Here is a 25,777-nt window from a genome sequence, read left to right on the forward strand (position 1 = left end):
AAATATCAAAAAAAAATCCAAGTCTGTGTATAACTCAACAAAAAAAAAGTCTTATGCGTATAAACAAGGCATCACTTTCCAACAGAGAGCCCTTAATTTCGACAAAGAAACAAAAAGCCCCTCTGGCTTCTTAATTTTTGAGAACACGATTCCCTCAATTTTTAAGAATATGTGGTCAGAGGCCGGCATGACTTTAGGGTTGTAAATGTATTCAAGACCTTTCAACAAAAAAATGAAATTAAGACCACCCTAGGTGAAAGAAAAATAGTTTGCACATTGGACTATCTTCTTCACTTTCAATTGTCCTGTATTTTTTAAGGTTAAAGTCCACCTACAGGCCTTTAATGGAATATCGCCGTTGGTGATGAAATACATGATGTCTGTTGCTTTCTTATTCAAAGACAAAAAGACACTTCATTTCAACAAACGCAGGTAGAGTTCAAATTACTCGAATTCAGGATAGAGCTATGTACCATACCATCCACATTACTAGATTGAAGAATCACACTATCTGGTCACAGTTTCAGATGAACTCATTTTTTCCGGATTTTCATAACTGGTCTCCAAGCTGAGGAAAGCGCTGCAGCAGCCAAGTTACTCCCTTAATAGCAATCTGCAATTTCATACAATTAAAAAGGTTGAGGAAGTACACAAAAGTTAAAAGTGGGCAACATCAGAGAAACAGGACATGAATGAGGAACATTGGGATTCTAACATCCAATGGAACGTGGTTACGTGCATAAACTGATTTAACATCAGTCTCATTACCGATCAGATTCCTTGACTTAGGCACCACCACACCCACTGGTCTAGTTTATAAGAATGTCGAAGTTGATTCATAATCCTTTAGGATTTGTAAGAAGCGACAAGTGGTACGAGAAAAAAAAAACAATTCAGTGTATATCTATGGTTTCCACAAAATGGACGGACTTGATTGAGGGTTCGCAAGTATTAGAGACATACCAAGGCCGTCTCCCCGGGCTTGATTGAGGGTTCCACACTGTCTCGACCATATCTGCAGTTCAAAAGATTAGATTAGAGTTAACATACAACCTATGAGTAAAAATGTTTCCCTTCTTAGATAAGCAAAGCATGGAAAAGATGTATTGAAAACACAGAACTACTTCTGCAATAATGAAAATTAACTTTCGGAGTCAAAACAAGAGAGTAGCATGCAACTCACATTATTTGTTTCTTTCCATTTACAATTTCCAACCGATAAAAGCTGCATCCTCTGCTAAATGGAAAAGGCTTTCCCCGCCATTCTATTTTATTGCAACGTTGTACCACAGCAGTCAATAGAAATAGTAAGAACAGACAAATTTTGAGGGTTAAAGATGGTTGCACAAGCAAAATTACAAAATACTAACTTCTCGCGTTCCTATTTCCATCTAAAATACCCAACGAGTTACTCGAGGACTCAAGGTTTTTCAGTTGACCATTTTGAACGTTTTTCGATGTTTTCAAAAACACTTAGCAATCCGACATGTATAAGATCAACTATGTGAATTCCACTTCTTCTTCCATTATCACTACTCCTTGTACTTCATCTTCATGTGAAGAAGTAAAGAACTAACAAACTAATTTTTTGTCTAATCTCAGAGGGAACAGATAACATGTGAAAGAAAAAGAGTTGGTATCAGTAAAACAGTCCTTGCTGTAGCTGGTGCTTAGTAAAAACATACCCAAGTGCCACGTAACCCCAATTGCCAACGAATCTTCCTCAGATATGTCGTCGATTACAAATTGCAAGTCTCTGCTAATGGAATTAGTGAACTTCTTGAAGAAATCCAGAATAGCCTAGAAATTAATTTAGCTCAGATATTGAAGGAAAAGAAGTAATAAAAGAATCAGCAAAAGAAATTGAAGCTAATGATTAGACCAAAAATTTAATGCCCTGTGCAATATTTTTAAATTCAAGAGATTTATCCTTTAAAGCTAGACGACTTACAGTCTATGGACATTCATAAGACAAAAGAACAATACTTATAATTGTCTGAACTGTTCACGAATGAAGTCCCCCGACCATTTTATAGCTTAGTACCTCATATATTACCAACCATTTGTAGGATCCAAATCTCACAGACTCGAGGTAAGATGTTCACTTATGTGTTATCCACATACGGGTGTATTTCTAGGGTAGGGTATTAAGAAGCTATTGATATATTTTTAACAACAAGATCCGAACCTTGGTTACCCCAATGGAGAGACACAGGTTACCAAGACTGCCAACCAAATTGGGCATCACAAGCAAGTGAACAATACAAACGCAAATAACAATATAGAGAATTTGTCATTGTCAGACGTACGAAAGGCGCCATTAACGATGCATAGAATCTGCCCACCAATGAACAGGGAACTTACCATTAACGAAATATAGAAACTGCCGACAACCCTATCACATACTGATCAATCACCAAAAATGGGAACGACTTTGAAAGCTCTTGAATTGTGTTACATCCTCCAACAATCAACATAATCACATGAGCAGTATCACAACTATGAAATATTCCACAAAATTCCTTGTTAAGTAAGGATACAAACCACTGCAGTTGTATATATATACATATATACATATATGTTCAATTACTTAACAAACTTTGGTTGGCATTGGACAAAACTTATCTTCCTTTTACATGCAAAGACTGTAAGATCAATTTTCATAGTAGCGAACAACCCATATAATTATGTTACACGTTTGAGAGATGTACACCATCCACGAGATTTTGATATACTCACTACTGTTGATGGTTAATCAATTTGTGCTCTTGAAAGCAGTCCCATTGTGTCGATAACAATGCTCAGTTCCCCGTGTCATCCGTGCACAAGGTTTTCTGCATCGTTTATGACGCCTTTCCAACATCAGTTGGTTCAAATATTCTCAATATCACTACTAGCACCTCTATTGGCCTTAACTTGTCCCACACCTACACACCTATGGCTGGGACTATTTAATCACCAAAATAACCCACCATATGATCTTAAAACAGAGGGGAAAAACTACTTCACCCACTTTCGTATCAGAAATTGTGTCTTAACTACAATATATTTTTCTAAAAAATCAACTTACTAGTATTATAAACCCTAAACCCTATATAGATATGCAACAAAAGTTTACTTTTAAAAGCTGTACCTAAAAGAGATGGAGAGAGAGGAACGTAACCTTACGTCCAACGAAAGGACTAGAGAAAATAAGATCTTCATAAACACAGTTTTCAGCAATGAGATCCTCAACTGAAGCAAGATCGTTTCTATTGATTCCTCCATAGAAATTCTTCACAATATCAGAAGCAGTTCTTACTGAAATTTCGCCTACTCCATTAACATCCGCTACTGCTACTTTTATGCAATTTCTGGATGAAGGTACTTCAATTAGGGTTTTAGGAGTTTTCCTAATCACAGAATTACTACCTTTGATTCGGGTTTTGTGTATAGTTGAGAAATCTTTGAAGTAACTACTACTACTACAAGTGAGGTTTCTTGAGTGATGGAGAGAGAGAGGAGTTCTAATGTAGGATGGGAGTACGATTGAATTCGCCATTGATGATCTTTCTTGTTCTCTTTTCTGATTGAAGAAGTGAAGCTCGGTTGTTGGGAAGGCAGAAATGAGAGTTGGGAGAAGATAACATACGCCATATGCTTACTGTTTACTGGCCATAGGTTAGAACGTCGCACGTGGTGCAATACTGACCGTAGAGGCACCGTTTCTGATTTGTGTTTGGAGGACCACGAGACCTATTTAACACCCCCCCAAGCGCTCCGCCACCTTTTCTTCTTTTTGCCCCTCCTACCACCACCAGCGGAACCATTTACCGACCACTACCAAGTCTACCATCTCTCTATCTCTCTCTCTCTCTCTCTCTGGTAATGGTGGTGGTGGTCTGAGAAAGAAGAAGAAAACCTGTCTCTCAAGTTATGGCGGCGGTGGTGGTGGTCTGAGAAAGAAGAAGAAAAATAGAAAGGTTGTCGGTGCAATCTATAAGCGATCTTCCAACTATACCTGTAAACGGTAGCTTATCGGATCAGATATATAGATGTACCACTTAGCTTAGGTCGATTTACTCCGGCGAAAAGGGCAGATATCTGATAAGATATACGATAAGATATTCGAAGTCCGATAAGATATCCGAAATCCGATAAGATATCCAATATCCATATTCGATATCCGATAATTATCCAACAGATATTATAAATCAATATCCGAATCCGATATTATCCGAAACAAACACAAAATTTTATAGTTTAAGTTTAAATTTTTAACCATAGATCTAAATAATAAATCTCAACCGTACATTTTATATATTGTTATTAATAAATTTTTATTATTTTTTGATATTACGTATCGGATACGGATATTTATCGGATCGAATATTGGTGTATCCCCATCTGGTATCCGATAAGCAGCTATCCAATAAGGAATATCTGAATTCGTATCCGATATCCGAAATTTCAAATATTTTCTTAAAAGTCGAACACGGTTACGGATCGGATGTCGAATATTCGAATATCCATTGACTGACTTACTTCCGACGTGAAGAAGAGATAAGAGTACTCGGGTCAATAAACTCTGACGCAAGTCAAATAAAAAATTTGCACGTCGGTATCTAGCTTTTCAAATGCCAATATTAGCGTCACATGTGTTTTGGTCTGGATAATGATCTTGATTGAGTTTGAGGTTGTCAATGAGTATTGTAGTGGTTTCCGTTTTCATAAATCAAATCTAAAATCTAAAATAAATTTTAGTATGATATACGAGGTTTGATTCTGGTTGATTTTAACATGCATTTAAGCCAACATAAAGTAAGCCTCAATCAAGAGTTTGTTGTCTGAAATGTTGATTATTGTGTTTTTGGTTAAGAAAATCTAGATTCGAGTGTTGCACAAATAGAATCGGAGTACAAAAAGAACAAGAGAGTCGAAAAAAAGGAATATGTAATTTATATATATTCACTCATTTTCGCATCCTCAAGATCTTATAACTGGATTTTGATAGGATCTCACTCATCACTAAATCTATGATCAAAATATTTATGAAGATCAATATTTGATTTTTCTAATGTAAATCTAAAATGAATCGCCAGATACAGTATATATTAAGTGTGAATTCCAACTCAGTCCCCAATTCGTGACCAACTGGAAATTTTAGCTTCATTTTGTCTGTTGTTCAAATTTTCAACCATTTTAATTTTGTTAGTTAAACTTAACAATCAAATCTTCTTTTTTCATTTTACTTTATTTCTGAATTATATCTTTAGGTCCCTTTCTTCTTACTTCCTCGACATAAATGTTTGGGTTAATTCCATTTTGGCCCCCAATTTGTGACCAACTCACCGTGTTCCTATTTTACTCTTTATTTCTGAATTATATCTTTAGGTCCATTTCTTCTTACTTCCTCGACATAAATGTTTGGGTTAATTTTGTTTTGGCCCCCAATTTGTGACCAACCCACTATTTTTATAAATCAAATCTAAAATCTAAAATAAATTTTAATCTGATATGAGTTGTCTAATTTAGGTTGATTTTAACATGCAATTGAGTCGAACATAAAGTGAGCCTCAATCAAGAGTTCGTTGAATAAACAAGACTGACATCCATATCCTTCTCAATAGATATTGATTTTAACATTCAGGTTGATTTTAACATGCATTTGATCATTACAATCACAGAAATTTGGTTCTTCTTATATTTTTAGACTCACAATCATCAATAATCGTTGAATAAACAAGACTGACATCCATATCCTTCTCAATAGATAATATAACTAACTTATTTAACCTCTCTGCGACATGTTAGAACGAATATAAGACTTAATCAACTTCAACTTAGAAAAATTCTTTCCACAGATGGGACAATAACTGGCATCATAGTTTCGTGAGAAATATGTGTATTTGTATAATAACTTATTTATCCTTCTCAAAAGATCTATTTAAGTGCTAATTTTTTGAAGGGTTATTTCCAAATAGCCCTTAACTTTGTGACCAGCTTCCTGCCTAGCCCTCTATTATATCAAAAATACTCAGATGACCCCCTTCTTCAATTACAGTTATAACACCGTCAGTCATCACCTCTCTCTCCTCCATCTCATTACCTCTCTCTGCCCACCTCATCTTATCGCCACCTCATCATCTTCACCGGCGAAGGTCGCTGGGCGGCCATATTTTCGATCGGCGACCTTCAAACATAAAATAAAAAAAAAAAAAAAAAAAAAAATTTCCCTCTCATGAATTGAAACAAAACCCCCCAAATAGATGACTAAGCAATAGTTAACTCTAGTAACACACTAAATCCTAGAATTTAAATTAAGATCCTAATGTAAAGTAATCCAAGCAGAATGCACAATACACGTTTACCCTTATATACATCAAACAATATCTAGAGCCAAGAAAACTTTAGTATTCCAGATCAGAATTTGAAATTTAAAAACTTGAACTTAAAATTTACCAGAACACACCCTATATCGAGAGAAATTGAGGAGTGACTGACCCTGATTTATAGAGAGCCAGACAAAAATTCTGTAATTGAGACTGAAAATTTCTATCTGCCATGAAGGTTTTTCTTTGGTGAAGCCATATTTTCTGTGATTGGGAATCTTGGCTCTCGGTGAAAATTTCTGCCAAGAAGGTTTTTCTTCGATGAAGATTTTTTGTAACACCATGTGATCTCTTTGGTGATTTCTTCTTCCATGAATATTTGGGGAGGGATGAAGACTCGTTATGTTTTGACGAAGAGATAAGGAAGAGATTATGTAACTCGCTTAACTTTTGTAACGTCTCATATCTGAAGATATGAAGAAGAGACTGTAACTACCGTGAAGAGAGTGGAAAAAGAAAGGAAATAACGCGCGAAGGCAGGTTGACGGTCGACCATATCTCACATCCCATATTTAGGTTTTATTTGCTTTCCCTCATTTAGTGGGTGATTAAATTTCTTATTTTTACGGTGGGTAATAAATCAAAGGGTGTGGATCTTATCAAAATCGCAACCAACGACCAGTTTGTGTTTCGACTTGTCTCAGTCAGCACAAAATATTGTATTTTGTTATATAGATATAATATGGATTATACCTGAAAAGTAGTATACCGAGTATGTGTGGAACAAAATACATGTTTGATCCCGACAAACCTTGGTATCACTCATTTGTTCATCTAAACGGAGTTTAGAACATGGCCGACCCTGAGCCCAAAGCAGGCAAAGCCTCGCTTTGGGCCACATATAAAGGGGCCACATTTCACTAAAAAATTATAAAAGCCCCCCAGATCTTAAATAGAGTTTGAGGGCCCCCAAAAATGTTTAAGCACAATTAATGGGCCACATTTTAAAATAGAAATCCAGCCCACCTGTTTAAAACAAACTCCAACCCACATCTTCTATAATTTTGAACAATTAAACCCTTCTCCCTGAACTGCCCAAACTCCAAACCTTTTTCCCTCTCTTCTAATTTCTCCGAGATTAACAAAACCCCTAAATTGAAACAACTCACCACCGTCCACTTCAAGTTTCACCAGTCAAGTGACTCCACTCCACCCCACCTCACCCCACCCCAATCCACAAGTCATCACCTTGGAATTTGTTGTTCAAATTTAATACAATAACAAGGCAACCACATAACACCATGCCACCACTAATTTTTTTTTTTTTTTTTTTTGAGGTAATCATCATTCTATTAAATTACATTAATGTTCATTACAATTTGATGATCATCAGGATGTATCTCATCCTCATGGATAGATTGGCCTGTTTTCACCACTAATTTGAATTTTGGAGTTTTGTATTAAATCATCAAGCCATTAAGGTAATTTTTACTCCCCTCTTCTAACTAAATAGCTAACCCATTATTGATTTTACCATTCTATTATTGTATAATAAGGTTGTTTAACTATTTCTCTTTCTCTAATCATCTAACTAATCTATAAAACTATATATCTATTATTGATTTTATTATTATCATAGATTTCTTCATCATTAGTATTATTAAATTTCTCTAATATGGTATCTCTTAGTTTTAATCTCTTAGATTTCTAAATCAATAGTGTTACAATTTTTTTTTACCAAAACCTAGCTAAGTTTTCTAATCGATTCACATATTGAGTATTTCTTATTATTCTTGCAATTATCATGTGATTAGATTTTTTTAATTGATTTTTAGAGATAGTTGGAGATTTAGTTATGCCTCCTAAGAAAGTTCGAAAGGATGTATGCGGGTCTGAAAAGATAAAAAAGAAGAGAACAGAAGAAGAACTAGTCAATCTCGAATCGGTGCTCTCGATAGATTTATTAGACACAATAACGACACAAACGATGAAAGTGCGGAAGACGGTACCACAAACGACAATATGAATGGGATAGTGTAGATAATATTGAGAGAGATAAAACAACTCATCTCTTAAATGACAATACAAATGAGGGTCTTATAAGTGAGGAACACGAACCTAATAATATCTTTGATCCGGGACATTAGGACGTCATTGATCAATATTTAAGAGACTTTTTGGTACAAAAAGGTTCGACAAGAATTATTAGTTTCGGGCCACTTTTTTTTTCTGATAAAAATATGATGAAAATATGTAAGTACTTATTATTTTTTCTCCTATAACTATGATTTCCGTATAGTATAGGGGCCACACTTTTCAGATCTCGCTTCGGGCCACCAAAAAATCAGGACCGGCCCTGGTTTAGAATTTATTCATAGCAATGGGCTTTAGTCCAAAAATCAATATAATTCACTTATGACCTAGACGACCAACAAGACAGTTGAAGTATTAAAATTGTCCACCACTTATTGGTGTAGTGGTTGAATATCCACCGCAACCTGGAGGTCCCTAATTCAATACCATATAAGTTAGAATCCAAAATTTATTGAATTTTGGTATAAATAAAGTAAAGACAGATTAGATAGATTTTAGGCTCCTTAAGATGGCCTTTAAAGGTTGATATATGACTTTTAAGGGTTGATCTATGACTTTTAAGGGCTCAAGATGCTTTTAAATCAGACTATTATACTGCTTATTCAATTCATGAATCTTGGTACGTTTTTTGTATTTCTCTTCATGATATCAATGCTTTGTCACGACTCTTTTAATGCAATGTTAAAAACAAAAACTTGAAGTACTGAAATTGTTCGTGTAAACTTCTTATGCATGGGTTATATGAAGTTCATCAAGCGCCCCATTTTACGTATAAGCGTTACACTACGAAAGCCCCCATAGTTTGTCGCGCCCGGATCCTATATTACGACGCCTATAGAATTCCATTTAGTAGACAACAATGGTAAGTGAAATTTTGGGGTGGCAAAAAGTTGGCGGCTTGGATCAACCCACGAACCGTCCGAGTCCGATGTGCGCGGATGCCCAGTGTCCAAGACGAGCAGTACCCGTCCGAACGGAACCACCAACTTTAAGCGGACTGACACGAACAAAAAGTCTAACCGGCTTTCTGTCCGAGTTCGACCGAAGCCCGATCGGTTGATATATAACTCATTTTGGAATTTTTATTGTATATAAAAGTAACAATTTAACTATTAAGGTTTTTTTTTTTTTTTTTTTTTTTTTTTTTTTTGTTGAAAGAAGAAATACAAACAAAAGCACTACAAATTAAGATCCCACTTCATGTTGTCTATAGAGAGCCACGTTCTGGGAATCCTGTGTTTCCGTCCCCACTTTGCGAGAGCGTCAGCCAGGCCATTCGTTTTCCTCGGACTGAACTGAAATCGTATTTGCTCGAAGTGGTTTATTCGAGCTCTGATTTGTTCGATGTTAGATACTGATTGCCAGTTAATAGCTATGTTTCTGTCATGAATATGCCTTATCAGATTGTTGTTGTCGCTTTCAATTATGATGTGGTGAAGATGTAGCTCTTCCGCCCATGTGACAGCTCTAAGGATAGCTATGCTTTCGCATTCTTCCGCCGTTTGTCCCCTGATGCAATCCACTCTAGCCATCCTGAAATCACCGTTTGCATCATGGATGATGTTTCCGATGCCTGCCGGCGTAGTGTGGTTTTTGAAAGAGGCGTCCACGTTTATTTTGAGAAAAGGTGGTGGAGGTGGTTGCCACTGAGGCGGGTCTGCCTTCCTTTTAGCTCTAAATTGCTCAGGGATGTTTGTTATATAGCATTGGATTTGCCGGATAGTCTGCGTCGGCTGGATGTTTTTCTTGCCGAAACTTTTCTCGCATCTAGCTTTCCATATAAACCACATAATTTTTGCCAGAAGCTCGGTCGTTTCATCTTCCAACGAGGCCCAATGTGTAATCCATTCCGGCACGGAGCCAATCTCATCCGTTTTTATGCTGTAATAGAACCAAATTGCCCGTGCAAAGTTGCAGTGGAGAAGAATATGGGTAACAGTTTCCCGATTGTCGCAAAAGGCACATGTATGATCGTTGCCAATGTATCTACCGATTTTGTCTTTTACCGGAAGGCTGTTGGTGCAGCATTTCCAAAGAAAAAGTTTGATTCTGGGGATGGTCCCAATGTTCCATATGAATGCCCAATCTACCTTTTCCGGAGTTCCGGAGTCAGAACTAAGATGCCTATACATAGATTTTATAGTGAATTGCCCAGAGTTTGTGAGTGTCCATACCATTTCATCCTCCTCCGAGGGGTGAAGGTTGATGCCAAGGATCGCGTTGCCGATGTCCTTGTCGAAGTATCTTTGCAGCAGGTTTCTCTTCCAAGAATTATTGGCGATTAGTTGATCAACTGTATTTAGGGGACAATTTTTTAGGTTGAGTAGCGGTGGAGGGTGGTTAGGTATCCAGAAGTCCTGCCAGATATTGATGTTGGTGCCTTGGTTAATGTTCCAGAAGATAAGTTTTGAGAGGTTTCCGATGGGTTCGGCAAGCGATTTCCAGACCCATGAGTGATTTTGTTTTGGGGGGGGTGGGTTTATCCGTTTTTGGGTAGTATTTTGCTTTTAGGAGTTGAGCCCAGGGTGCTGAAGGATATTTGAGAAGTCGCCAGCCAAGTTTACATAGAAAAGCTGCATTGTCGATGGCTGGTAATCTAAGTCCCAGTCCGCCAAGATTGCGAGGACGACAGATTGATGCCCAGTTAATAGTGTGAATGGATTTTGTTTTTCCCCACCAGAATGACCGTTGAATGGTCTCTATGCGTTTGCTGATGCCTTTGGGAATGGCAAAGCATTGCATCTGATATCGGGGAACCGCCGCGGTAATAGACGAGATGACTACAGTGCGGCCAGCTTGTGACAGTAGGTTAGTTTGCCACTTAGACAACTTATTCTGAATCTGAGCCAGCAGGGGTTCGAAGGTCTGTTGTTTTTGGGACCCTATGAACAGCTTGGTTCCAAGGTACTTGTCTAAATTCGAAGCTTGATGAACTTTCAGTGATTTGGTGATGATCCTTTTGAATTTGGGGTGAGTATTTTTGGAGAAGAAGATGGTCGATTTGTTGTAATTAATTACTTGACCCGACTCGGACCCGAATACTGATAGGATGGAAATGAGGTTGGAGATGTTGTCCAGAGTGTTCCTCCCGAAAATAATACAGTCGTCAGCAAAGAGAAGGTGGTTTATCTTGAAGGTGGCTCGAGCAGTGGAAAAACCGATGAATTTGTGAGGACTATCAGGAGAGTCAAGCAGGCGACTCAGGCCTTCCATGGCTAAGGCGAACAGGAAAGGCGACAGTGGGTCTCCCTGCCTTAAGCCTCTAGTCACATTAAAAGCTGGGCCCGGTCTGCCATTGATAAGCACTGCCATTGAGGAAGAGGAGATGCAGGCGTGTATCATTTTGATCCATTGTGTGTCATATCCTAGGTTAACCAGAATGTCTTCCAAATAATGCCATTCAACCCGATCGAAGGCTTTGGACATATCCAATTTCAAGCCAAAAAAGCCCTTCGATCCACGTTTATTCTTGAAGGAGTGAGAGATTTCCTGACTGATGATAATATTATCTGTGATTTGGCGACCGGGGACATAAGCCGCCTGAAAGGGGGATATGATGTCTGGGAGGGTAGTTTTCAGCCTGTTTGCCAGGATTTTGGTGATGATTTTATAGGTTGTATTTAGTAGGCTGATGGGTCTGAAATCAGCTGTGGTTTGAGGGGCTTTGGATTTAGGTATGAGACAGATGTGGGTGTGGTTAGAGATAAGAGATAAATACTTACATTTCTCTTTTTATCTACTTTGAATCTTTTTTATCTCAAAAAGTTTTTAATGTGGAACTAAGATATTATAACAAAAATAAGTTTTGTTCTCTATATTTGTTTCCCATATCACTAGTGGTAAAGGAGAAAAGTGATTAGAGATAAGAGATAAAACTTTCTTTGTTGGGGTTTTAAAGTGGGTTTTGATCCAAGTTAAAATTTTATGAGTATCTCAATGGGCACTTAAAGAAGAAAAAAAATTTGGTTGTGCCCGGGCTGAATAGCCTGATCCCCGGATTGCTTGACATTTTAGCGGAAACATGCGGGTAATGGACAACTCGATTTTGTCAAGTGCCCTCCCGTTTTGTTCGGCAGTCCGAGTGGACAAATTCAAAATGTGTCTGTTCTGCCAGAACCGGGGAAGTATATGTACGTAGACTACCCATCCGGTTCGTTTTCCACCCGGACTTCTTAACATAACATGTACTTTCATGACTTAGTATTTGTCCGTGTTACGATGTTTTATAACACATTGATATAATATAAATAGTTTATGTTGTTTTTTTTGTTGAAAGAATTTATGTTTAGCTGTTCATAACACATTATGAATAATCTCATAAGAAAAACACATTATGAATAATTTTTCCAAGAAAAAGGCACACTATGAATAATATTGGTAGATTGAAATTTTTTTCTGAAATGTGTCGGGTACGACATTTTAAATTATTGAGTTCATAACGTGTTATGATTTTGATTCTAATTTAATATGTGTATTACTGAATTGGAGTACACAGATTTGCAAACGAATCAACTAACATTAAATCACTTAAAACAACTACACCAAAACGCGTAACACAATATTTTGGGTTTTGAAAACCATTCAGAAGATAATGTTAATATCGTTTGTAATACAATAGGTTCATAATGCATACGAACATATAACATGTATAACGATGTTATGAATAAGTAATATTTTACACTATAAATGTAAATTATTACCGAGTAATATTATCTCGTTTTTGTAGACAGTAGAAATATCCACAGATCAGAAGTCTAACAGTCAATAGTCAGAGGACTGAGGGTGCGTTCTTGTGTTACATGCGCTAGCTAGGTGGCAAAATGATTCGCTTGAAAAATGACAAGTAGAAGCGTGAAGTCTGTGGATGCTAGAGTAGTGCCAGTCAAACGAGCTCTGAAAGTCGAGTTAGTGACTAGATATGAAGAGGTGAAATCAGAGTAAATGATACGAAGACAATTATTGTCGGAGCACTTAGAATAGTCGGGGTAGATCTCTAGCGGAATATTACACCACATCTCGGCTATAAAAAATTTCTACTCCCATAAGCCTTAGTAGTGAGGTTTTGTTCCCACCGGTCTATGAAACATGGTTCTACTCCCACCAACTTATGTAGTATTCTCTCACCAGCCTATCCACCAAGGTTTTACCCTCATTAACCTATGTAGTAAGGTTCCACTCCCTCCAACCTAATTCCCAACCTAAGCAGCAGGGTTCCACTCCCACCAACCTATGTAGTAAGGTTCTATTCTCACAAGCCTAAAATAAACTACTAATAAAGATTGGTCGTCCGGTAACTTTTACCAATCGGAAAGTCAAGTAGCGCCTGCTGGATAGGAGTGTCACGTAGATCTTATCTACATTCACGTTACCTTAGATATCTAAATTGATTTTTGTATTTCAATCTTTTTTAAGATTTAGTGGTGCTGGCCTTATGAAAGTCTTCTCAATATCATTTATGTATATGATACCGGGTGCGGTTAAAGGCCCCTGACCAAACTGTTGTAAGCCCCCGTATTAAGTAAAAATTGTGATGTCTTTATGTATAACCCGGAGCCTATAACACTTTGGCCGGGGCCTTTAGCCCCTACCAGTGATATCCCATTTTCCCCCAAAAGGTACAGCACAAAGTAAATCTTAAAAAAATCAACGTTTCAGTTTCACAGGCAAATCTACTGTCTAGCAACATCCGACTCCTAGGACCCACCGAATAAGTGGACCTTTCAAGTTGCTATTCTGGCAGTAGTAGTGGGACTAATTTATGACCGATAGATCCGGTGACAGCAAATCAACTTTCGCCTCCTGGACAACAAACATAACTAGTTGAAAAAAAAGTAAGAAATCTAATGCCAGGTAGGTTCGGTTTATTCCGAACCTAAAATATTGGTTAAAATAACCTATAGGTATGGAAATCACAGCTGGAAACAGGCTGTTTGCACTTTGCTCTCTCTCTCTCTTTTCCTCTCAGTTTTGTTTGTCCTTCTCCCTCACCTCTTTCTTCTCTCTCTCTAACTCTTCGTGTTCTTCCTCTTCTGATTATTTTCTAGGGTTTCGTTTTTCTTCTTCCGTAAACAAAAATCTCCATTATTTTATTTGCAGATCGAGTGTTCTTACTGAGACAATCCTTTTACGAATACTAATTTGGATTCATTTCGCCTTGTTTCACCATCTTTGAGTTGACAAGATCGATTTTGGACTGAAATGCTGGTCACGACAAGATACTCGTCAGGTAATTTTGCTTTAACTTCGCTTTTAGCTTAAGATTTGATGTTTTTGTTTTGATTATCATAGTTTTTTTTGGCTTGATTAGATTTCTGTAGATTAATTTGGAGTTTTTAGGAGTTAATCTGATGAGATTTAGTATTGCACAATTTCTAATTTGGAAGATTTGTAGTTCATGAGGAAAATTACTAATAAACTTGAACTTCTGTGGGATTTTTACACTTACTGTTGAAATATATAGGATTCTAATGAAGTATGTAATGTGCTAGAAAGTTAGGGTTATAGAATTTGTTAGTAACTTTTTCAGAATTCAACCATAGATTTGGAACAGGAGCAAATTTTATGGTTGTTGAATGATCTTGTTATATCTAGGAAACTTCAATCGGAAAAAGAGCTGGACTACTAAGTGATTACAAGTTTAATATTTTCTACTTTTTGTTTTGTTTTCATTCAACTTGTAAACAATTTGTTTATGTTATAATGTTGGCTTGATTAATTGTAATTGCCGTAAATTAGAGTTTGGCTTATGGACAAATCTTATAGTAATTCAGACAAACATTTGACGAAATCTTGGTGTATATCAGGCTTTGGTTCAGTAATAACCAACCAAATTCGGAAAATAGTTCATGTGGCAGCTAGTGGTTGCTTGATTTGTGAAACGAGATACCGAAGATAGCAAGGACTCTTCCTTGGAGTTTTAATGGAGTGTAAGTTTATCCGTCTGAGCTCGTGATTCGACACCGGCGTTGATTAGTGTTAGCTGTTATTGATTAGTTGCCAAGAACTGGCTGAAGACCATCACTTCGATTATTTAATCCTGCTCGGTTGCTCTGTGCTTATTCATCTTGAGAAGCACTGACGTTGTCCGCAGGGATCATCACGTATCCATGCTGGTAGAGAGCATGCGTGGAATCTGTTCTTCGGGTAATGCCCCTGACCAAACTCATCGCCGATGCATTCGGTGTGGTGACAATTTGTCTAGTCGCTCTATTGGTTCTTCTAGGATTACTCTGCATCCTGTACTCAATCTACTTCAGTATTTGTATCAGAAGGCAATGTTTCGTTCAATTAGGTTGCTTTAACAGGCCTTGGATCATTCGGATTACTCTAATTCTCCATGCATTTTGGTGGGGTTTTGGTGAGATTCTTCGGTTAAGTTTGTTGAAACGTGGGAAACTAGTTTTGCATAACCTTAGCCTAAAATGGCAAGAGAATATCTGCAAATATTACATCCTTTCAAACCTAGGGTTTGCAGAACCATGTCTGTTCCTGACCATTGTCTTCCTTCTTCGTGCATCTTTACAGAAGAGAGACCCGGGGACTTTAAGACAACATTGGAATATGAAGATGGTCGGTTATATTCTTCTAAATTGCCTTCCGTTATTTGTTCTTCAGTCTATTGTTATTTTTACAGGACCGAACTTTAACAAAGAAAAGAGCTACGGGTGGAAGAAAATACCTCATTACTTTATCAGTACAGCTACTTCTTCCAAAACCAGAGACGAAAATGACATTGCCTTCTGTACTTACCCTTTACTCAGCACGATCCTCCACGGAGTATTTGCCACCATGATAACTGGATATCTTATGTTGCTCGGAAAGCAAATGGTGTCTTCAGTGATCAACAAGGGTTTGAGACGAAGAGCTATAATTCTGATTTGTTTCATCTCTGGTTTATTTCCATTAAGGGTTATTTTACTTGGTTTGTCCGTACTATCTCATCCTGAGCATTTTTCATTTGAGGCTCTTGTGTTCTCAGCTTTCATTTCGCTGTTTTCATGTGCTGGACTAGGTATTTGCTTGCTTGTATACTATCCTATTTCGGATTCTTTAGCTCTGAGAGATCTGAAGGATTTGGAGAACAAAAGTAGGTTCATCGAAGATCAAAACGATATTGTTTCTCTTATTGCCAACCAGAACCTTCAAGAGGCAATTTTAGAAACTAGTCTAGAGAGAAATTCCGATACTTGAACCCAGCATAGATCAATCTCTTTTCGGGCCATTCTCAAGGACGAAACTTCAAATGCTGAGGTGTTCGAGGAAATCAGCCTCTTCTCTCCGGACACAGCACATAGAGGAGAAGTTGAATCTGCACCAGAGTCTCCGACTGCTCCAGGTCAGCCCTTGATTCCTCTCAGACAAATCTCCTGACATTTTTGAAGAAGGAAAAAAAAAACAATGCATTTGTTGTTGTTGAATCAATTTTGTGGTAACAGTTATGTGTAAAGGGGTTAATTTTAACGATAATTTAATGACGACTAATTTGTTTTTTTTTGTTGTTGAAATTTAATGACGACTGATGTTCATAGGGAATTCAGTAATACTACATTTTTGTTGGTTTAGTTCGTATATCGCAGATGAAGATGTTATATTTCTGAAATGAGAATGTCACTTGCTCTCTTATGTCTGCAACCACCTGTTCTGTTCTTTTCCTTTCTTTCCTGTATCTAGTTTTGACCTTGAATTGATCTCCTCAATTCTCATAGACAGATACACAGCAAGGAATACTATAGAAATACAATGCCTGCTTTTATCATAATTTTAATTGCCCTAGATATAACCCGTGCCTCCGATGTTTTTTCCAACATTTACGCGTATGAACTAAATTCTTCAAACCCTAACATACTACATATAACATATTACATGAACAATAGAGAACTATTTATGCTTTTCTCGTTAGCCATGCTGTGAAGCACCACTATCTGAAGACATTCACATATAAATTTATGAAAACGTATAAACAATATTAAAGGGTTATAGATCTGTTATACAGTATATGATTTGTTTGTAGGAATAAAGTTTGTCTTATTTTTCTAATATATGATTTGTTTGTAGGAATAAACTTTGTCTTATTTTCTAGCATGCGCATTTTCAGACCAGACTCTGTGCATTAAATTATTTTATCAGAGTATTCTAGACAAATACTTGATTTCTATTATAGAAATTTGTTCACGGACGAGTGAAAATGAAATAAAATTTAGATGAGATGATTGAGAAAGATGAGTTAAGTTCACACGATTTAAATGGAAATAGATAAGGTCAACTACAATATCTAACAATAAGAACAATATTAAAACCATTAATGGGGATAAATCAAGTGTCAAACAACATGTTGTATAAACATTATAATAAAATTCTATCTCATTATTAGCCACTTCATATAAAGAAATTTACAACTTTCAACAAAAGAACTACAAAATCATAATTTGGGAAAATGTTACAAGAAAATCCTTACCCATCAGTCTCTCCCTAACATCCTTGTGTCACTTTAGCTTTCTTCTTGTCTGAAAGTTGCAGTACGAAGTAATATTATACAAATGTCACTTTTGTTGAACATGAACATGAATGATAAAATATGAAATTTAAATCCACTCCATGGATGATATCAAGTTCTTATGTAAGTAACTTATCAAAATAGGATTCAGCCTGTTGTTCAACAGAAGACCAATTAACGATGTAATTTATAATTAAAATTTGGTCTATCTTATGACATCAAACATCTACTTGAAATTCTCCCTGGATATGTGTGTATTTCTCGCCTATGTAGTTCGTACTAACTCAACTATAACCCCAAAATTTATAACAAAGCGTAACCCTCCAAAATAAGTACACAGTCGAAAATAATAGGAGTTCTGATGAAGCAAGCCCACAAATACACCCATTCCTGCCTTCTCGCCAATGTAGGGGACTGACCCGAACTCATATATTTAAAGAACGGGAATGCTACATTCACGGAGGAGTTTGACGAATAGCTTTAACGAACTGACGTGGCGTCTCTCTTTGAAAATTTGACCAAATCTGGGCCGTCAAAGATGAATGGCCCAGATTCAATTCTCTTTCTCAAGCAATCTCATTCCTGGATCTTGCGTTTTAGAGAGAGAAATGACATTTTAAGATCTAAAAACAGCAAAGAGAAGATTAAGATGGAAAATCTTACAAAATCTTGTTTAATGAAAGCTGGAGGGAAGAAAAACTAAGTGCAGATGTTGTTTTTGGAAGAAATTATGTTCTTGATTCCAATCAATAAAATTTACAGAAGAACCAAAATTTTAGTTGTGATGATTCCATGATTTTCAATTCAACTTCAAGTTCTGCAAATTCTTGTTTTGGTGGTGGGTACTCACGATCTGAAACCAAATTAACCTATAGTACCAGTCGTCCAGATCAAATCGAAAAACAAGAATCCGGTGCTTTCTCTCTCTCTCTCTCTCTCTAAAACGTCTGAGTGAAAGAAAGAATGAGAGGTGAAAGAGAATTGAATCTGGACCGTTCATCTTTTGACGGCCCAGATGTAGTCAAAGTTTCAAAAAGAAGATGCCACATCATTCCGGAACTTTTATTCGTCAAATTCATCCGTGAAAGTAGCATTTCCGTTTAAAGAATAAGCACAGAGCATCGAGTTAAAAATAAGATCTTATGATTTTAGTTGTTGTCTAGCTATTAAACTCATTACCGTTATTCTAGAGATACATGGTCTTTCCTAACACATCTTTCACTTCTTTAGGGATACATTGTCCTTTTGTTCACCTGATCAGTTACTATTTGTCTGCGGTGCAAGGCAAATTACTCGCATCACATGCATACAAACGAAATCACTCATATCACTCGTAGAAACCAACGCAAATATAATATCAATTTCACAGCTAACACCTTTCACGCAAGATGGCAGACAATAGTTCCCAGATTTTGTTTTAAAAGAAAAACTGAAAATTTCTATTTTCCTTTGAGAGTTTATAGGTTGCAGTGAAAATCTGAGAACTGGGTCCTTTGTTTGTATCAATATGAAATAGTGAAAGAAAAAGAATGTAAATATAAGTATCATAATGAAACAATCGACAACCAAAAACACTAAATTGATGTGGTCTCTTAACATGATTCATTCATAGTGTAAATAGCAGTAACTTATCTCCGTTAAGAGGTGAGAGTTAGCCGGCGAACCTGTTGTTCCTCTGGTTATCAATCGATAAGTCGATTTCTCTCTGTCTTGGCTTGATTTAGACAGAGTTTCTTTTCTCTAACTTATAGAGAGATAGACTATTAAAGAATAATGATTTATCAATATTCCTTCTTTCGGATTAACGGAGATAGATGTTAATGTAGTCGAGGCGAGAATAAATTCTCTTTCCTTAAGACATTTTACACCCCCGTAACAGTACCAAACGTTAGGGTGTATGCCTTCGGGATACAACGACTTTCCTTTCAAAGTTTTAAGATGGTACTTCTAGCCTTGTGTGATGCTATAGGATACTGAAAGGCCACTTAGCTTCCCCTATTGCATTGTGATATTAAATTTTGTGTTCCAAAATTTCTATCTTGAGTATTGTTACATATTAACGGTTTTGAAATAATAAATTTTAACTTTTGTGCTTTTTATTCTTTTCCACCAGATCACTCTTATGACGAATAAAAGAACCAATAGATCATACGAGGGAGATCATCTTTTAAACCTTAATTCTTTAGCCATTTATTATGTGCAGGCTAAATAGTGGCTTAAAAAGGCGGATGAATGTGTATATTTCGATTGCAAAATTAAAATGATAGTTTCCTTTGTGAGAAAATTATACATATTATAAATACAAATGGTTAGGTTTAGCTGTTATAATGATATACTTTTTGAAAACTATATTACTATTTAACCACATTCACACAACTTGAGTCTCGGATTTGCTCGAGGAATGTCATTCTCGAAGTAGAACCATCTACTATCCACTTAAGTCGTAACTATTTCATATAACAAGTATTGGCCTGGCAAACCATTGCTTAGCACTATTTCTCTTGTGGCCTGGTTTTTGATTTATTTATTTTTGTTTGTTTATAACAGGTTGAATGAGACTTTCAAGATTGATGAGACTAGGATGTTATGATCAATTTTAATCTACAAAAAGAATTTTTTTCGTTTCTTAAGTTATTCTCATGCACTTGAGGTGGTTCCTCAGCTTTATGATCTATCAATACTTGCGTGTGTTTATAATTTGATTGATTTATTTTATTTTGTTTATAACAGGTTGAATGAGACTTTCAAGCTTGATGAGACCGAGATGTTATGATCAATTGTAATCTACAAAATAGAATTTTTTTTGTTTTTTATGTCATTCTCATGCACTTGAGGTGGTTCCTCGGCTTTATGATCTATCAATACTTCTGTGTTTATAATTTGCAAGGAATTATTGTTGATTGATGAAGACGGACATCTTCTACTCCAAGAACTCGCATCCTAAATTTAAACGCCTCATTATGTGTACCCTCAAAGTCAAATATGCCTCCACCTCTGAGAAATACCTGGGTGCTCAACTTTTTATTGGTGCTCACAAAACCAAAGTTTTCAATGACATACTTGTTCAGATCAAGAATAAGCTCAATAAATGGAATCACTCATTTCTCTCCCAAGCTGGTCGCACAGTGGTCATCTCGGCCATAGCTGCAGCTGATACTAGATGCAATGTTTTGCTATTCCTAAAGGAGTTAGCAAACGTATCCAGTCCGTTCAAAGGACTTTTTGGTGGGGTAAGTGATGAGTCATGAAAATGCCTCATTTCAATCTCTTAATTGGAGCTAGTTAGTCCATATCGAGCCGTTACTCTGATGAACTGCTTGATTTTCTTTCTCAGGTGTCTTTTACGGAGTTTAGTGTGAAAAACAGGCGAAATCGGGAGAAATTGATGTTAGGGGCATTTTGGTCATTTAGTGACAAGGGTAGCATGGTAAGTTTGGATAATGTTGATGCTCGGATAAGAAGAGGGGTCCATGACGAGTCCTTGGGCGAAAACGAGAGTCAAATCGGAGTCCGGACGAGCAAATTAGCCAAAGTCAAAGTTGGAGTCAAATTTGGTTGACCAAATCTGATAAATACACGTGGCGTGCTTATTTAACGTAAGATGGAATTTTCGGTACACAGTTGGGCTGTGCGGGACGGATCACGGGATTGCTTAGGTTTTCCGCTACAGTAATCCCGAAAGTAAGTTAATACGGTACTCCCACCAGGATCCGACGACCACCATAACTCAGCAATACGTGGCTCCATGTGAACGTGCGCTACACCATCTTGTTGGCTACCCGCGAAGCACAGTAGTGTCCATCCCCTAACAAACAGTACGTGAACTGTTTCTCTATATTCTCTCCTCTCATTTTTTTCAAATCTTTTTTTTCAAACTCAAAACAGAAAGGGATAGAGAAGAATTTGGGAGTCGGTTAGAGGGGAGATCCGATTGGTCTTTAGGTCTACAAAAACAGAAGAGTTCGGCTGAAGGAAGGGGGATGGAGAGTTGATAGAACAAAACATAGAGGGAGAAAAGATCACGGGTTTTGGAGATAAATCTATAGAGAGAAACCGAGAGAGAGATTGTGGAGAGAAACAGAATCGAGATCATCTATAGTTTCAAATTCTTCTTATGGATTTCTTTGCTTTGTGAGACAGAGAGAGATTACAGAGAGAGTGAGAGATTGTAGAGAGAGAGAAACAGAAAGAAATTCATAATGATTTCAAGTTTATAAAGTTATATATTTTTAATGATTTCATTACTATAATTCCATTCTTTTTGGTTATATTAGATAGAAAGATAGAAAGGAATAGTTATAGTAGAGAGAGAGAGATTACAGAAAGTTAGAGAGAGAAAGAAAGTTGAAGAAGATGAGAAAATAGTTTTCTCAAGGAGAATCCATTTTCGGGAAGACGAGAAAATCGTTTTCCCAGAGGGTGCGTTTGGCAGAATCCTTGGAAAATCAGAAGGAAATCACTTCCTTAGGCTCTGTTTGGTGGGAAAATCGCAGAAAAGTTAAGTTTCTTTCTTCTTTTTCTTATACTAATTCAAATATTTATCGTTTCTAGCATGAGTAGCTAAATCTTTTCTATCTAGGGTTTTAGATGAAGTCATAATAATTATTTTCTCGATAAATTTATTAAAGTTTTTACTATTTTAACGATAAAATCTTCTGGGTTTCTAGACCGTTCATGGACTAAAACCTGAGTTATATAAAGAACTCTCTAATTAGATCAAAATTAAATTGTCGTTAGAATTGTTAGGAAGACGGATTCGAAAACCCTAGGTTCTTTTTTTCTGAATACCGACTTATTTCTTTATTTATTTTTGAGTTTTATATTTTATTTTTATTTTACCACCATCAAACCATTTTTAAATCTCAATAGTTTTAAGGTTAGAATTTAGTTTAACTTAGTCTCTGAGGAACGAACCGGTCTTACCGAAACTATTACTTGACGCCCGTATACTTGCGGGTGGAGACCTTTTAGGGTAACCTTTTAGGCCCATCAAGTTTTTGGCGCCGCTGCCGGGGACTTAGTTTAAATTTAATCTAATTTTATTTCTATTTTTGGTAAGTTTATATTTTTGGACACTTTTACTTGCTTTTCTGTTTTTGGTGTAGAAAAAAACTCTAAGGAGCAAAGGAGAAGACGCAACAAGGAGAGGAGCTCAAAAAGAAGAATTTATAATTTTTGTTATTTTTTATTTTATTTTTTTGGTGAGAGAGAGACTTTTAGACTTTCTAGTTTTATTTTTTTATTTTTTAAAGTTTTGACCCTAAATTGGAGGGCTTAATTAAATTGTAACCGAAAACCAGAACGAAGCCTCGGGTCGGAACACTCGCGGGTCATCTACAAAGGTCATCGCCCGTCTTGAACGGGAGGTAAATTTCTTGAACACCCACGAATCTCCTGTCAGTGGGTATTGGTGTGAATTCGTGTGCTTAATTGCTGTGACCGAACTGTTTAGTTTAATCATTCTAGTAAGGGCGCTAACTCAGTTACAAGATAGGAGACAGATTTCATCACCGTTCTCTTGCCCACATAGGTAACAACATTCACGATCCTAAACCTCACCTAAAAAGCTAAAATCTGATTTAGACATTAGCCCCTAAGATCTCGAGCTCATAGGATCTTTGAAACGATTCAGGGACTTAATACTCTCTTCGATCAAGCTACCACTCTTTGGTTTAACCCGTTGTAGGATCCGGTCTATGTTAGTCGCGGATTACCGAAGTGATCCGACGATCGTAAGCGGGTTCTAGCTAAGTATTACGACCCCTAATTAGACCGGACTAGATGATCTTCCGGATAAAGTCATTGTCATCCTAACTAACAAATTGTACGCATTGCCATCTTGGTCTAAGGACACTTCTTCGGAATGACATCTCCTTCAGATCGAAGGAATATATCCTTCATTAACATGTTACTACTTACATAAACATAGAACTTTTTTTTCTACTTCATTACTGTTTTTCAGTTTTGATAGATTTATAAAACAATACATATAGAAGAAAACTTAAATATTATAAAGCAACTGAATATATGATATTGTTGTAATTAACAAAGTTATACTAAATATCTCGTAAATGAAACAAAGTAAAATGGAAGGGGAATAACATAAGTGGTAACTCCTTTCATTCAAATAAGCTAGAAAACCAGAAAACTATTACGATAATGAAATGTATATATATATATATATATATTCTAAACCACTTTCGCAGGTGCCGCGACTGCACATAGCATGTGCAATAAGCCTTTAACTCCTAAAATACCTCTACTGGACGAGTTGTGTCTCATGAGGGTTTGCAGTGAATTTACCCACAAAATTCTGACATAACCAAGTGTAAAGAAGGAAGTACCATTTTTAGTGTTTGAGTTTAACCGAGAGAGAGATCGAGCTTGGTCGAGTGAGGGAGAGAGGAGAGGTTTAGAGAAAATACTTCTCGTTTGGTTGATTTTATTGATATGTATACATGAGTATTTATACAAGTTTTGATGTTTATCTAAAACTTTTAGGGTTACATAGGGTTACATGGAAAGATAGGATACAAGAGATTAACATCAAGGCTTAAAAATTTGGTGATCAAGTTTATCTGGGTTTGGCCAAGATCTATTGTAGTTGGTCGGGTCATCGTGGTGGGTCATGCATGAACCCGTGCATGGTGCAATCTGGTGTCTGTAATACTCCCCCTCAAGTTGGAGCAGGGATGTTAATGATACTCAACTAGTCAATCGTCTTCTTAAAAGTGTCTGCGCCCAATGGTTTGGTGAAGATATTAACCAGTTGGTCAACGGAAGGAGTACATTGTGGAGCCATAATTTGTGCTTTTATCTTCTCAAGAACGAAGTGGCAACCATTTTCGATGTGTTTGGTGCTTTCGTGGAAGACAGGGTTGTCGGTAATATGGAGACAGGGCCAGTGCGGGCAGGGCGCCCGCACTGGGCCCCCCAGCCGTGAGGGCCCGTTTTCGATGATGTCCTAACAATAGCTTATATATATGTAAAGATCCTAATTTATTACAATCCATCTTATGGGCGAGATGGTTAGGTACCGTGAATTCCATCCCGTTGACAGAGGTTCGAAACTCCAAAGACCCATTTATTTTTTTGGTTTTGTGATGTTCAAGGTAACATTGTTAATTGGATCTCTATTTCTACTCTGTTACACCTTTTGATAATTAGGTGTATTTCTTTCATTTTTTGAAATATTTTTTTGAAAATATAAATCTAAAACTACTAAAAAAATCAAAATATTTAAATATATATATGAAAATCATGATAAAAATACTACATTCAAAAACTCACTAGATTCTAAACTGTACCTTCAAATTTTGTTTGTAATATTTTTTTGTTTTCCAAAAGACCCTAATTCGAGTTTCGCACGGGTCCCCGAAATTCTAAGGCACGGCCCTGTATGGAGAACTACCCGATTGTCACAGTGGACATACATAGGAGAGGAATGATCAATCCCAAAATCATGAAGAAGATATTTTAGCCATTGCAACTCACAATTGTTTAGTTTTCGTTTTTATGATGAATAAGTACTTTTGATGGGGACAAACTCACCTAACCTAAAATCCCCTTATCTCTTTCTCTCTCTCATCTGTTATTTTCTCTTTCCTCTTTCTCGATCGAGATTCAAAACAAAAATGATGTCAAACCATCGACTCAACTGTTCACTTTCTGTCTAACCTAGACTTAAAAACCACCAAATCATCCTTAGCTTCTTATTTTTTCTTGTATACAACCACCCATGTTCTTATTTTGATTCAAATTCATGTTCTTTTATACAATTCAGATTTGCTGTTGAACTTAATTAATCAGGGATTTATTTAATAAACTCAATTTAGGTTTAAACTAATGCTGAACTAAATCAATTTAGGGTTGTTACAAC

The 25,777-nt window shown here is 36.6% G+C and overlaps 2 protein-coding genes across 2 annotated transcripts; one reads left to right on the forward strand and one right to left on the reverse strand.

Annotated features, from left to right (window-relative positions):
- Nucleotides 1–254: 254 nt before the first annotated feature.
- Nucleotides 255–3,979, reverse strand: LOC147532421 (Nuclear transport factor 2 (NTF2) family protein). The gene is made up of 5 exons (XM_086649274.1): nucleotides 3,164–3,979; nucleotides 1,686–1,800; nucleotides 1,184–1,265; nucleotides 964–1,015; nucleotides 255–613 (listed from the first exon to the last, which is right to left on the reverse strand). The coding sequence occupies exons 1-5, from the start codon at nucleotides 3,539–3,541 to the stop codon at nucleotides 551–553; spliced, it is 690 nt and encodes a 229-aa protein (XP_086505400.1). The 5' UTR covers nucleotides 3,542–3,979; the 3' UTR covers nucleotides 255–550.
- An 11,438-nt stretch (nucleotides 3,980–15,417) lies between these two features.
- Nucleotides 15,418–16,966, forward strand: LOC147532422 (uncharacterized). The gene has a single exon (XM_086649120.1). The coding sequence runs from the start codon at nucleotides 15,552–15,554 to the stop codon at nucleotides 16,593–16,595; it is 1,044 nt and encodes a 347-aa protein (XP_086505246.1). The 5' UTR covers nucleotides 15,418–15,551; the 3' UTR covers nucleotides 16,596–16,966.
- The last annotated feature ends 8,811 nt before the right edge of the window (nucleotides 16,967–25,777 follow it).

The sequence above is a fragment of the Eschscholzia californica genome, unplaced genomic scaffold, assembly GCF_041429995.1.
Source record: "Eschscholzia californica isolate CP2 unplaced genomic scaffold, dmEscCali1.0.p SCAF_6, whole genome shotgun sequence".
Classification (NCBI taxonomy): domain Eukaryota; kingdom Viridiplantae; phylum Streptophyta; class Magnoliopsida; order Ranunculales; family Papaveraceae; genus Eschscholzia; species Eschscholzia californica.